We start from the raw sequence: 12,608 nt of genomic DNA on the forward strand, positions 1-12,608 counted from the left end.
ACACACACGCACGCATATGCAAATATATGCCCATATTGTAATGTTGATATGGCAGATTTAAAATGGACTTGAGCTCGTTGGGATCTTTTCAATGTGCAAAGCATTTAATAACAAGCTGATATCCTAACGTAGAAATGAGCTGCCAGCCAGAGCGATGCCCTGTGGCCAACCCACCGCTGCACAGCCAGTGACGCCATCCACAGTTCGACTTGATTTCCATTCTGACTCGCCATGCATGGATTGGATTGTGCATGTACATCGGAAAAAAGAAATGAAAATAAGATCAAGAACAGCACAATTCCAATTTCAACAATTTAAATGACTCTGTTAAAACGTCTAATGCCAGGGGGAGTGGTGTTTTTTATTCATCCCCGCTTTCATCAGCAACAGTTCGTTCTGCTTCCACAGGCGAGACTGCAGTCCTTTGTCCCTGAATGTGATGAATTCTCCTTTATCACACGTGCAAACAAAGCAGGCAAGCATACAAGCACAGACACATCTTTCATTTATCATGCTCTCTTGCTCTTTGTTTCTCTCCTGCGCCAGTCTATCTATCTGTCTATCTATCTATCTATCTATCTACACTACCAGTCAAAAGTTTGGACACACCTGATTGAATGTTCTATGTGTTTCATTATCTTAAAGCCATTTTGATCTAAAGGCTTACACTCACATGCTTGAAATTTGTATATTTAGACAAATATACATAGTGAAGTTGATGCCTATGTATGAATATCTTTCCAAAGCCTTTGCCTTTCCATCAAGGCAAAGGGCGGCTACTTTAAAGAAGCTAAAATATTTCTGTTTCTGTTTAACACTTTTTTGGTCACTGCATAATTCCAGTTGTGTTATTTCATAGTTTTGATGTCTTTACTATTATTCTAAAATGTGAAAAATACTAAAAATAAAGACAAATGTGATGGGTCCGAACTGTTGACTGGTTGTGTATCTCTCTCTCTCTGTCGCTCTCTCTCTCTCTCTCTCTCTCTCTCTCTCTCTCTCTCTCTCTCTCTCTCTCTCAAGATCTCTCCATTACTAGAATTTTTAAGAAGCCTGTTGAATGTTGCTCCAATCAACGGCGAGTGTCCCAATCACTTCACATCTCAAAGCTGATGAAGCACCAGTGAGAGGACACACGCTTGCGGACACACAAACATACACTCCATCTCGTATGCACGCGTGTGAGAGGACACACAAACATGCACTTCATCTCGTATGCACGCGTGTGAGAGGACACACACTTGCGGACACACAAACATGCACTTCATCCCGTATGCACGCGTGTGGCCACACTGTGCATTTTGGCTTTTCACTCTATTTTTAGCTTTCAGGCTTTAAGAGAGGAGATACTTTTGTCCTTCCTTCCCTGGGCCTTTTTTCAGCCCTGGCTAATATTTACCCTTCCTTTGAACTGGCGCTGAGTGTTTGTCTGTCTGTCTGCTTGCAAGAGATAGCAGCCCAGCAATCAGTTTTTGATGCTCTACAAGAGTTGCTGATGATGACTTTTTGTTTGTTTGCCAGGATTTTCCCACTTTTTTTTTTTTTTTTTTTTTAACCCACTTTGACTTCTGTTTGAACTTTTGTTCCCCTCAAGACTTTGCAAATAGGCGTAGGTTCTATAAAAGCAGCAACTTTTTGTAATGATTTGCTATCGTGCCTTGTCATTGTCCCTTTTGCTAACTAATTTCCATCCATTTAGACCGTTTAAATGAATAAAATAAATAGATGAAATAATAACAGGGTGATTTGCAGATTAGCGCGCTTTGTGCTGCTCTCTGGGCTATTTAAGATTCACCATATTAGCCCCTGAATGTTTTCCTCCACACAGCTTAGCGTTCGATTTAGAGAATTTATCTCTTATTGTGTTGGGTGAAATCCCAAAGAATGGTATCAGAGGATTAGTATGTGTGTGTGTGTGTGTGTGTTTGTATATATATATATGTCGGTGTGACTGTGAGAGTGCGTGTATATCTGAGAGTGTGGGGGTGTTTATGTGTGTGTGTGCATCTTAGACTGGGTGTATGTGTGAGTGTGTGTGTGTGTGTGCCTGTGTCAGTGTCTTGTGTGTGTGTGTATGCATGCATGTGTGTGAGGGAGAATGCGTGTGTGCATACGTGTGTACGTGTCGACATACATCGTGCATGTGTTTGTGTGCGCATGCATGTGTGCGCCTGCCTACATGTGTGTGTTTGTACATGTAGTTGTTGATGTGTGTGTATGTATCCAAACTTCTGGTGTGTGTGTGTGTGTGTTTGTTGGTCTGTTTGTGATCTCGCAGTCTTGGCTCTGTCCTAGTTTGCTTCTCTCTCCTTGGTTCAGTGTTGCTGGCATAAGCAGCAACACTGTTTTCGTCTTCTTCTCTCGCTCGTTATCTGTTCATCAGCCACCATAATGGGACGTGAGTTTGGTGTTGATCTCCGAAGCCAGCGTCCCTCGCTCCGGCTCCCCCAGCCAATCAGGAGAGAGAGCGAGGCCAGATCTGTTGAGGCAGCTTGTTAAATTCGCTACATACAATCGTGAGATTCTCCTTGCCCTGCTGATTTTGTGTTGGTAAACAAAGAGGAAATGGGGACAAATATGAAGCGTTTTGTATCCGTGATTCAAACCATTTGTCAAATATAGAGTTTGATATGCGTGCCAGAGACAACAGAAGTGTTGAAGGGAAGTGAAGATTTAGCGAGCTAGCGTGACATCGGAGGTTGATACACCAGGCTGCTGTTTCGTTTTTTTTCCCAGTCACTGCTCCTTGCCTTTATCCCTCCCTGCATCTATTTCCCTCCTCTCTCTCCCTCTCTTTGGGCTTTTCTGTCCTCAGGTTCGGGTGACATGCTGTGAATTTTGAACTGCCTGATGCTCCTACAGTTCACTTTTTATTTAACCCCCCATCTGAAATCCTTTGGTCTTCCCAGGCCTTCGCTGTTTGACCTGGTCTAATAGGGATTCAACACAAAAGACAGTCACAAAGGAAGGAACGAAGGACAAAAGAGGAAAGTGGATAGATAGATAGATAGATAGATCCTTGATCAGTACTCCTACTTTGGCAGACAGACTTGATATATTTAGATATGTTGACCTACATGGTTGCTATAATGTGATGTATCCCCTTGATGCTGAGTTGATGTGGTGGAATATAGCCCCTTGGCGTATAACCACTCCTAAATTGAAATGGCCCTACTTCTCCATTTCAGAGGTTTCTTTTCATATGGCGGATCTGCAGCAGTGCTTATCAAGACCAGGTTCAAGTAGTATTTGGAAAGAAGTCTTAGCGTTCGGTCTTACCTGTTTGGAGTAACACATTGGTGGGGTTTGCCATATAGGACAATGCAGAAATGTCATTAAACCACAGGAAAGTATTTGAAAGTACTTTATTATAAGCTTTTTTTCTTTCTACTTTATAATCTCCCCCCTCTCTCCCTCTCTTCCTCTCCATGCCCCCCCCCCTCCTCCCTCTCTCTCTTCCCCTCTCAGGACCGCGCAGAGACTAAGTGAAGTTTGTTTACCAAGTGTTGTTGTTTACAGTTAAGTCGATGCCTCTCTGTGTGTATGTGTGTGTGTGTGTGTGTGTGTGTGGGGGCGTCCGCCAGATGTTGAAATAACCTCAATCTCAGCACTCGGTTTTGTTTCAACTCCATCCCCTGAAGGAGCTACAAAGGGTTAAAAGTTAAGATACAGTCGGTTCAGTAAATAGCTTCTCAGAAGTCCGCTTCAGCCATGTAGCAAGCAGCGGCGCGGGGCTGATGCTGTTATCTCTTGGAAAATGTGGAATATATTGAAGTAATGTGTGGTTCTGGTTCTTAAAGTAGCAGAGGGGAAATGAGCAGCTAAGTGACACTGTGGGAGTTTCCTGCACTGTAATTAAACTCACACACATAAACACAAACACACACAATTACTGTCATTAAAGTCGAGATGAAATGAAAAATGCCTTTTTAACCCTTTTAGATCACATTCCCGGTCATATTGTGCACCTATTTAACAATATATGCCAAAAAAAATACAAAAAATCAATTTCTTTGTATTCTTATATCAAAATTCAATCATGTTTTCTTCCTTTAAAACAAAATATGCCGTGTGCTTACGTAAGCATGCCCATAACCAATTTCAACCAATAATATCATGACTTCCACCCATCAATCAATCTTCAACTTTTAGCGCACAGAGCTAAGATTCATTAGTTAGCTAGCTAGCAACAGCATGGTACCTCGGTGTGTCTTCGGGTGTTATGACGCACCCACTTTTCAACGTTCAAATCAAATTCCTCCCAACGTTATGTCCCGCCTGTCTTTCCTGTTTCACTCGGAAATACGTCACGATACGGAAGTTAGATACTCTCGAAATGCCGTTTCATCTCGACTTTAAGCAAGAGATTTGTGTCTTGGTTATGTGTATGTAAATATCAGAAATGATATGTCAAGAATGTAAGAACAGTTAAAGAGAGCCTCAGCCAGCGGGTTTCTTTTTAATATGATTGAAGGTTTTGGCATCTAAGAGTGGGAATGGTGGGAATGGAGTGAAGACATTGGGAGTGTGGTGGTATTTTGGTCCATTTTCATATGTAAACACGCTTGTGTGACTTTGTCAATCGCCATCCTCTGACAGTGACTGTCCTCTAATACTGCTTTGGGTTTTCAGGCTGCCTGCGTTGGTGGTAAAACTCATATAAGGATTTAAGTGATTAGAGCTTCAAATATTATACTAAAGTGAAATATTGCCTCAGAGCTAAGAAGAAACTGTGAGGTTGTAGGAAATGGCATCAATTTCAGTGATCCACTTGGCCCAGTTGATGTTGCTGTTAACATGTTCACCTCTTAATTAAAAAGTGTGAAGTGATCGAGCCCCATGATATAGCAGCAAATTCACTCTGTGATCCGCCATTAATGCTTAACACCATCTATATCTTCAATCTCCAATACACTTTATTTCTCATCCACCTTTGCTTTATTTTTCCCTAATCCTGTGTCCTTTGTTAATCACCATTCTATTATTCCTTCTCCCTATGGCTTGTGTTTCATGGCTATTCTTTCTTTCTTTCATTCGTTCGTTCTTTCTTTCTTTCTTTCTGGTAAACCTAACCTTCTTTCTCTGTCAAGCTCTCTGTCTCTCTGCCCGTCCCCTCTCCTCCAGTCTCCTTTTCTCACATCACTTTTCCTCAGTGAATCAAATAAGGCATCCCTCCATAAAACCACTCCAGCATGTCAAAACGTGACATTTTCCTTGTCTCGTTAACCTTTGTCTGTCTTTCCAGGTGGATGCCATCGTGACTCTGGGCGGTCTGGCGGGCCGGCTGGACCAGACCATGGCGTCAGTTGAGACCCTCCACCACTCTCTGTCCATGACACAGCTCCCCCTGCTGATCATACAGGGCACCAGCCTGGCCTATCTGCTCAGACCTGTGAGTAGGAGACAGGACACAGTACTTAGCCTTCACATTTATGCATAGACCCATCATGGAAGCCATCGTAGAACTCCTCTATTGTGCAACTACTGTGTTTCTATCCTGTGTTTGAGCTGACGAGCCTGTTAGCTAGTTTTTTTGTTTTGTTTTGTTTTTCAGATGCTGAAAGGTTTAGGTTTTAGGTTATGACATAACACTTGTGTCTCAACTGGTTGCCAGATCATTCCTTAAACATCAAAAATGTCAATCCTCTCATGTAATAATAGTAATAGCACAGCAGTGACAAACATCAGTAAAAAGTGGGATTATGTTGGCTATATATCTGTATTTTTAAGACTATATACTGTACGTGCACATACTTGAACCAGCCCAGAGTGTACAGTATATTTGCCGTACTAGACTTACACACTGCTCTGCTGCTGCACCACCTCCCACCCCTCTTCATAATCATCCCTCTCCCAATTCTTATTCTGTTCCCTCTCAAAAATGTCCCATTCCTTGCTCTGCACCTTGATTGGAGTGTTGAACACTTTGTTTCTGTGTTGAGTAATCACTTCAAGGACACGCACGCAGACACACACACACACACACACACACACACACACACTTCTCTGCTCTTATGCTGCCCCAATTTGCTGTTGTGCATGAGAGAGAGTCTCTTTTGATGCTCCCAAATTGTTTTTCCTCAATGCCAGACACTCTCTCATGCTCCTCACTTGATTGAGTTTACAAGTGGGCCGAGCAACCGTCATCTGGGACACAGGCGGCTCTTTTGTTTTTTTTGTTGTTGTTTTTTTTCCTGCGTGCGAGATCCTCAGGACAAACACCTTACTGTCACACGTCCTGATGACACCTTGCCATACATTAAGTACACCTCTCTCTCTCTCTCTCTCTCTCTCCTCTCTCTCTCTCTCACGCTCTCATACACTCCCTCCCCACTGGTTGTCATTATTCCAAAGGCGCGTTGTCATTTGCTGCTTCATACCTCGACACCTCCAATTAATCTTACTTCAGTGAGGGTAAATTAAGCTCGTTTGTCAACGCAGCTCCAATTCGCCAGCGACTGATGAACGCAGACGCCCGTACATGAAGGTGAACGCAACCTTCGAAAGGCCCAGCGCTATTTGTTCAAGTTACATCTGTAAATGAAGTGTTTACAACTTTTGCCGAATATCCTCGCCACCCGGTTTCCACGCGATCACGGCTTCGCTACGTGCTCGGCGTCAGGATTTGTTGGTACAATCAATATAAACAGACTTATTCACGTACAGTACATGCTGCTCACATAACAACACGCAATCTGACCCGTGCTCGCAACTAATTATGTCTTCGGCTAATTAACCGTTTAAGTCTAATTTGAAAATTTGGCAAGTGGGAATCTTCAAGTCCATAACCTCTACTTTCTTTATAAATGTATTTAAAGCTACCTTTTTAACTATAAATGTAATGTACCAATTAAACATACATACTTAATGATATTTGAAAACTTGAGATGAAATATGGTTCTTCATCTGAAAGTCTCACAGACATGCATCGGTTTGATCAGGACTGTGCCTCTCTCTGGTTTTTGCTTTCGTGTCCCAGATGAGTTATCAAAGCTTCATGAAGCTATCTTTGGGAAATATGGAAAAAGTTTGGTGCTTTCTGTAGTCGGCTCAGGGCATCGCATAACTGCATAACTGTCGTTTTTTTTATTAAACTATGGATGGGGACGCTGAATGGGCTGCAGGGCTGTTTATTTTGAGTCCCTACGTGACAAGAGGATGTTTTAATGAGTTTAGGTCCCAAGGTGACGCTAAATTTACTCCATATAGATCTGGGGTTGAAAAAAAATAAGAACCCCTGCTCTGAGTTAATCTCTTCCTCCTGGTTTGTCTCTCTCTCTCTCTCCTGCTATCTGTTCTAATGAGCCTTGGTCTTAGGGCCAAGCTAAATTTACTCCGGTCTGTATCCCGGCACCTGAAAATGTTTGAGAAAGCCGGCTCTCTGCGGCGGGACAGACGACGCACAGCGCTGCGTCAGCCCGAAACCTACGATAAATCATTTTATAAGCACACACACACGCTCCAGGTCGAATCTATAAGCTTGTTTACCTGATGCCCTTTTGAGGAGTGAAACTTGTCAGAGCAAGAGCTGATTTAAGTGATAAAGTGTGTCACCTGAGGCACGTTAACTCACCCCAACTTCTGCTGCGCTGGAGAAAGTTAGCAGAAAGGTGACATTCAAACATAAAATAAATATAAACATGAGGAAGAAAACTGACCGGCGAGAGTCTGTGCTGTACTGAAATGAATAATTCACTGTAAATGCAAAGGAACAGAGAGGGAATGCAATGCCATTCATACGTTCTCAGCTTTGTTTCTTTAAAAGCTCTCATACATCAACCATTTAAATAAAACAGGCTCTGACAAAATAGTTGCTGACATGAAAGTAAAACTCATTTTGGAAAAACGTTTTTCTTACCATATTCTAACATTTTTGAGGGTTGCATCATCTATATTTTTGAACAATTTAGTGACAGATTTCAAAGTGACAATATTTTCTAAATTTTGAAATGAATCTCCCATTTGCAGTCATCAGATGCATTCTTCCACAGCATGCCTCAATGCACATCTACAGTAGCAATACCATAGATATCAGTCTAACCAGTAAGGAAACATTTTATTATTTTCCACAATCCATACATAGCTTTTACGTGGTGAGCTTTTTACCACGCTGGCAGTCAGAACTGAACAGAAATGCACTGGTCTAAAAGAGGGTAGAGAACATACTGTATGTGGCCATAGGAAGATTCTGTTTTCTCATGTCCCCCCTCTAGGAAGGTCAAAGGTCAGGCTCAGCTATAGCCTACACAACAACAGCCCCCCTGGAGCTGGTAGGGATTCAGTGTCTGGACTAGAGATATGGAGTATGAACTTAATGTAATGATTTTTATTTTCAAATTGGATATACTGTAGATATAGCGTTTTGATACAGGACTCTAAGTGATGGCTAAGTGTGTGTATGTAGATATGTATGTAGTGTGTTCCTCAATGTTTTATACATCTCCCTCTCTTAATCTCAAATCACAAACACACACATACATACACACACACACACTCACACACGTACACACACACATTATAAAGAAATCTGCAGCTGTTGGCATTGTAAAACCATCACTAAGTCTGTTTGATATACAGTATATATATATTATGTGTGTGTGTGTAGGTACGCATGATGTGTTCTCCCTCTCCTTTTCTGATGCTCTCTCTCTCTCTCTCTCTCTCTCTCTCTCTCTCTCTCTCACACACTTTCTCTCTCTCACACACACACACACACACACACACACACACACACACTGTATATATAGAAAACAACCTCAGGGATGTTTTCTGAACACCAAAAGCTGAAGATTTTCCCACATTCAACAGTTTGAAACTTTTTCTCCTTCTCTCCCTCCGGCTCTGCAACTCCAGGAAGCCAAGCAGAGGAAACACTGCTTTAAACATATAACACTTTCAAGATCCCAAACTCTTAATTGAGAGTGTGTGTGTGTGTGTGTGTGTGTTCTCAGTTCTAGCTGTCAAAGCGTTTAACGTAATTGTAGTTATGCTTGGGTGTTATTTGCAATTTGGGCATATATGGCAATGCTGGCCTGCAGATATACCAGGTGTTGATGATGATTAATTATCACATTTTGGGTTTACTGCACGCCATGCCTCCTTCATGAATTTATGTACATGTAATGAGGTTAAGGTGTTTTCTGAGGCTTTTTAACAAACCGTGATCAAGAGAAACTTTGTGTTGACCTTTTTATGTTCTGGCATAAGGCTTTATTGTAACCAATGTATTCAGAGCAAAGTCATTATTCAGAGTGAGGAGTCTGTTGACACGTTACCTTGCACCCACACTGTGTGATGCTCATGCATTTTTCTCCAGGTCCTAGTTTACTGAGGCATTTTGAATTTTTAGCATGTTAGTTTTCTTCGCAGAGCACTTCACTAAGCTAATGAAATAGCTTGTTTACGCTGTTTTGAATGAGGTATGCTAACAATGCTGACAACTGTCTTTTCAATTAATGTAGGTGTCAGTGCAAACATCTTTTTCCTTGCAGTGATACACTGTAATGAGGCCATTCCAACTTACCAACCAGTAACTTTACTGTATTGTCTTAAAATATGGATTGAACATGCATTAGTATTGCTATTCCCTTATTTTGTGTTTTGTGGTAAGTTTCCTAGCGTTTATCACTTACTAGAATTTTAAAATACATAAGACTAAGGGTAATATTGCACTAAAGTTCTATTAAGTTTGATTATCCTACAACCAGTAATGCCTTGTACTGTGGACATATTTGTAAAATCCTACTGATTTAAATTTGTCTTGCATGTGTACATTATATAAACGTTATTATGTTTTATAATAAGTTGAGTGCTGGAAATTTTGAGCAGCCTTTTTCAAGACCAATGCACCAACAACCCATAAATCCTGTACTGGTGTGAGGATCCATATCAACACAGGATCATGAAAATGTTCTGCAGGAAGTAAGCTTTCACCACTGAAACTCAAGAATCACCTTGGTTTCATAAACTGATATCTGGTGATGTAACCATGAACAACTTCAGGCAACCAGTTGGCTACTGTCCAACATTTTATCACAACTTGGACATACCAGAATAACTTTGGAAACAAAGTTGAATAGAAACACTCGGCAAAAAAATCAAACATCATCGCATATAATTATAACTTATCACCTAATTTAGTTAAGAAAATGGTGGAAAACTCTGCACTACTTTGGTACGAGAACACTTTTATAAGTGCTTTGTTTAGTTCATTATGTTTGTACACTTTGCAGTTACAAGTACCTACACAGTAATATTGTGTACTTACAATACTTTTCCATAGGTGAATACGCAGGCTAATATACTGGAATAAGGCCATTGTAAAGTAAAGTGTAACCAGGTATACTGACAATACTAATAATTGGCTTTTCAATTAACTGAGGTGTCAGTGCAAAAATCTTTTGCCTCCTCGTGACAAGCTGAAAAAATACACTATAATTCAAAATGGCATGGTATCCTTTTTAACTATGGGTAGGAACTGAAAATGGGTCGCAGCTATTGCTTGTGGGTCCCGACTTGACAAGAGTAATAATTTATTTTAATGAGCCTTGGTCCCCGGGCGGAGAAGCTAAGTTTCTCATTTGGGGCCGAGGCTAAAAAAGTTGAAGAACCCTTGCTCCAAGTTAATCTCCTCCTTTTAATTGTTTTCTCTTTCTTTTAATCTTTCTTGTTGTCTGTCTCTTTGTCTTTGTCTGTGGTTGTCTCTGGCTTACACACACACACATTTTCACTCTTTGCACTCACACTGTGTGTCTTCGCATCTGCAGGGCAGTCATACACTGGGGGTGAACACGGGCCTGGAGGGGGAGTGGTGCAGCCTCATCCCAGTAGGCGGGCCTTGTCAAACACTCACCACCGGACTCAAATGGAACCTGAGTGAGTAGAGCAGCGCTGAGTCATGCACATCACACACAAATCATTCATTCAGTATGTGCATCTTACATTTTTAGCATTTGGATGATGCTCCACAGCCACTATTAGTTCTCCAGCTTTCACAGCACCAAACATCTTTTTTCCCCTTGCCTTCCCTATAGGCTTCATTCATTGTGGTAATTCACTAACCTGCAGCTAAGCACTAACAGTAGAATAGGTTATTGAATTACCACAATGAATGCATCTAGCACACAAATGCAAGGAGAAATAGATGTTTGGTGCTTGGAAAGCTAAGGAGCAGCTCTCCACTCTCCTTTCTTTATGCAAGTGAAACTAAGCACGTAATCAAGTGCAGGTAGAGAGGCATGGTTTGGCAGGTGGGGGGTGGTGTGTAGCTTGAAGAAAAGGGTTTCAGGTCTACAGCGGAAGAGGAGGAGTGACTGCAGTTGCAGCTGAGGTTGGAAGACCACTGTACCGATACCACGGGGGGCATTTAACAAAAGATCTGCTGACAAAAGATCAGCCTCCCTCCAGCCCGTTTCCTGCCCTCAACCATTAACTCCGGAAATTGCAAGCTCGACTTCAAATCAGCGCTCACCAGCAACTTTCCCCTCCACTTAATTTGCAACACGCATAATGCGATAGAGGGAAATAAATTTCAGATGCGTACTGCGCTTCGGACGAATTAAATTGCAGCCTAAACGGGTCCCACATATTACAGACACGCACATGGAGACCACAATTTGCTCTTCATATTCTTCTGCATTGTCTGGAAAGCCAAACAGACGCCCCTCTGAGGACTCCCGTGGTTTCACCCCGTCCAAAGCCTTATGGCCAGCTGCGTTCTTAATGAGTTGGCACCGACCACCCTGCCACCCATATGAGGGGAACCTGGGCCTTCTGTCAGTGGGGTTACGTAACGTGTCTGCTTCTTGGTGGGAGTCCACCCTCATCTCAGTGTGTCTGTGTGTGTGTGTGTGTGTGTGTGTCTGTTTGCGGGGGCCTGTACACATGAGCAAGCACGCCTGCGTGTATGTGCTTGTCTGTACATGTCTGTATGCGCGTGTGTGACGGTGCAAGCGCGTGTTTCCGGCCCTGTTTATTAACTTGTTTTTTTTTTTTTTGATCAGCTACAATGTGTTGTATATTTACTCAGCACACCTGTGAGGTGGCCTTCTGAATGGTAATGAGGGGGAATTTATACATGAGAGTCCTATGCAGATTAGCCAGCGATAATAAGACGCATAATTAATCACACGCATAATTAGAAGGCTGGAAGTAATGATTTCCCTCTGGGGTCGGGAGGAAGGACCAGAATATGAAATAAAAATTATGAATATATCAGCAAGAAATTTTAGTTTTAGTTTTTGCAAAGTATATGTTTGACTGCTGCATGTGTGTGTTTGTCCGTATTGCGCATCTTGTGTTAGCGCCCTGCTGTCTTCATTTGTTTGTGCATTTGTCTTGAAGCGTCTCTATTCATTTGTGTCTGTATGCAGAGGTTTTTGATGCGGCGTGCTCGGGGAAGCCAAAACCAGCACTGTGCCGCTCTCTGGTGACACTAAGACTCTTTAGAAGTCCATTGAAATGATCCCCCACACTTCGGTTCAAAGCGTGGCTGTGATGAAAAATATATGATCTTTCTATAAAGAGAAGAGTTTTGGGCTGTCAGCCATTACAGCTTGGCCCAAAGGAGGCTTTTACTTGCATCCAGAGCTTGTTTAAACTCTCGCTTT

At 42.0% G+C, this 12,608-nt stretch overlaps 1 protein-coding gene across 1 annotated transcript in view; it reads left to right on the forward strand.

Annotated features, from left to right (window-relative positions):
* The window catches only part of tpk1 (thiamin pyrophosphokinase 1), a 70,367-nt gene that overhangs the window by 38,436 nt on the left and 19,323 nt on the right, over positions 1 to 12,608 (forward strand). The window contains exons 7-8 of the mRNA XM_071905276.1: positions 5,246 to 5,392; positions 10,767 to 10,875. Of these exons, the coding sequence (XP_071761377.1) occupies positions 5,246 to 5,392; positions 10,767 to 10,875 (256 nt within the window). The remainder of the gene's footprint in view (positions 1 to 5,245; positions 5,393 to 10,766; positions 10,876 to 12,608) is intronic.

Source organism: Centroberyx gerrardi, chromosome 22 (genome assembly GCF_048128805.1).
Source record: "Centroberyx gerrardi isolate f3 chromosome 22, fCenGer3.hap1.cur.20231027, whole genome shotgun sequence".
Taxonomy (NCBI): domain Eukaryota; kingdom Metazoa; phylum Chordata; class Actinopteri; order Beryciformes; family Berycidae; genus Centroberyx; species Centroberyx gerrardi.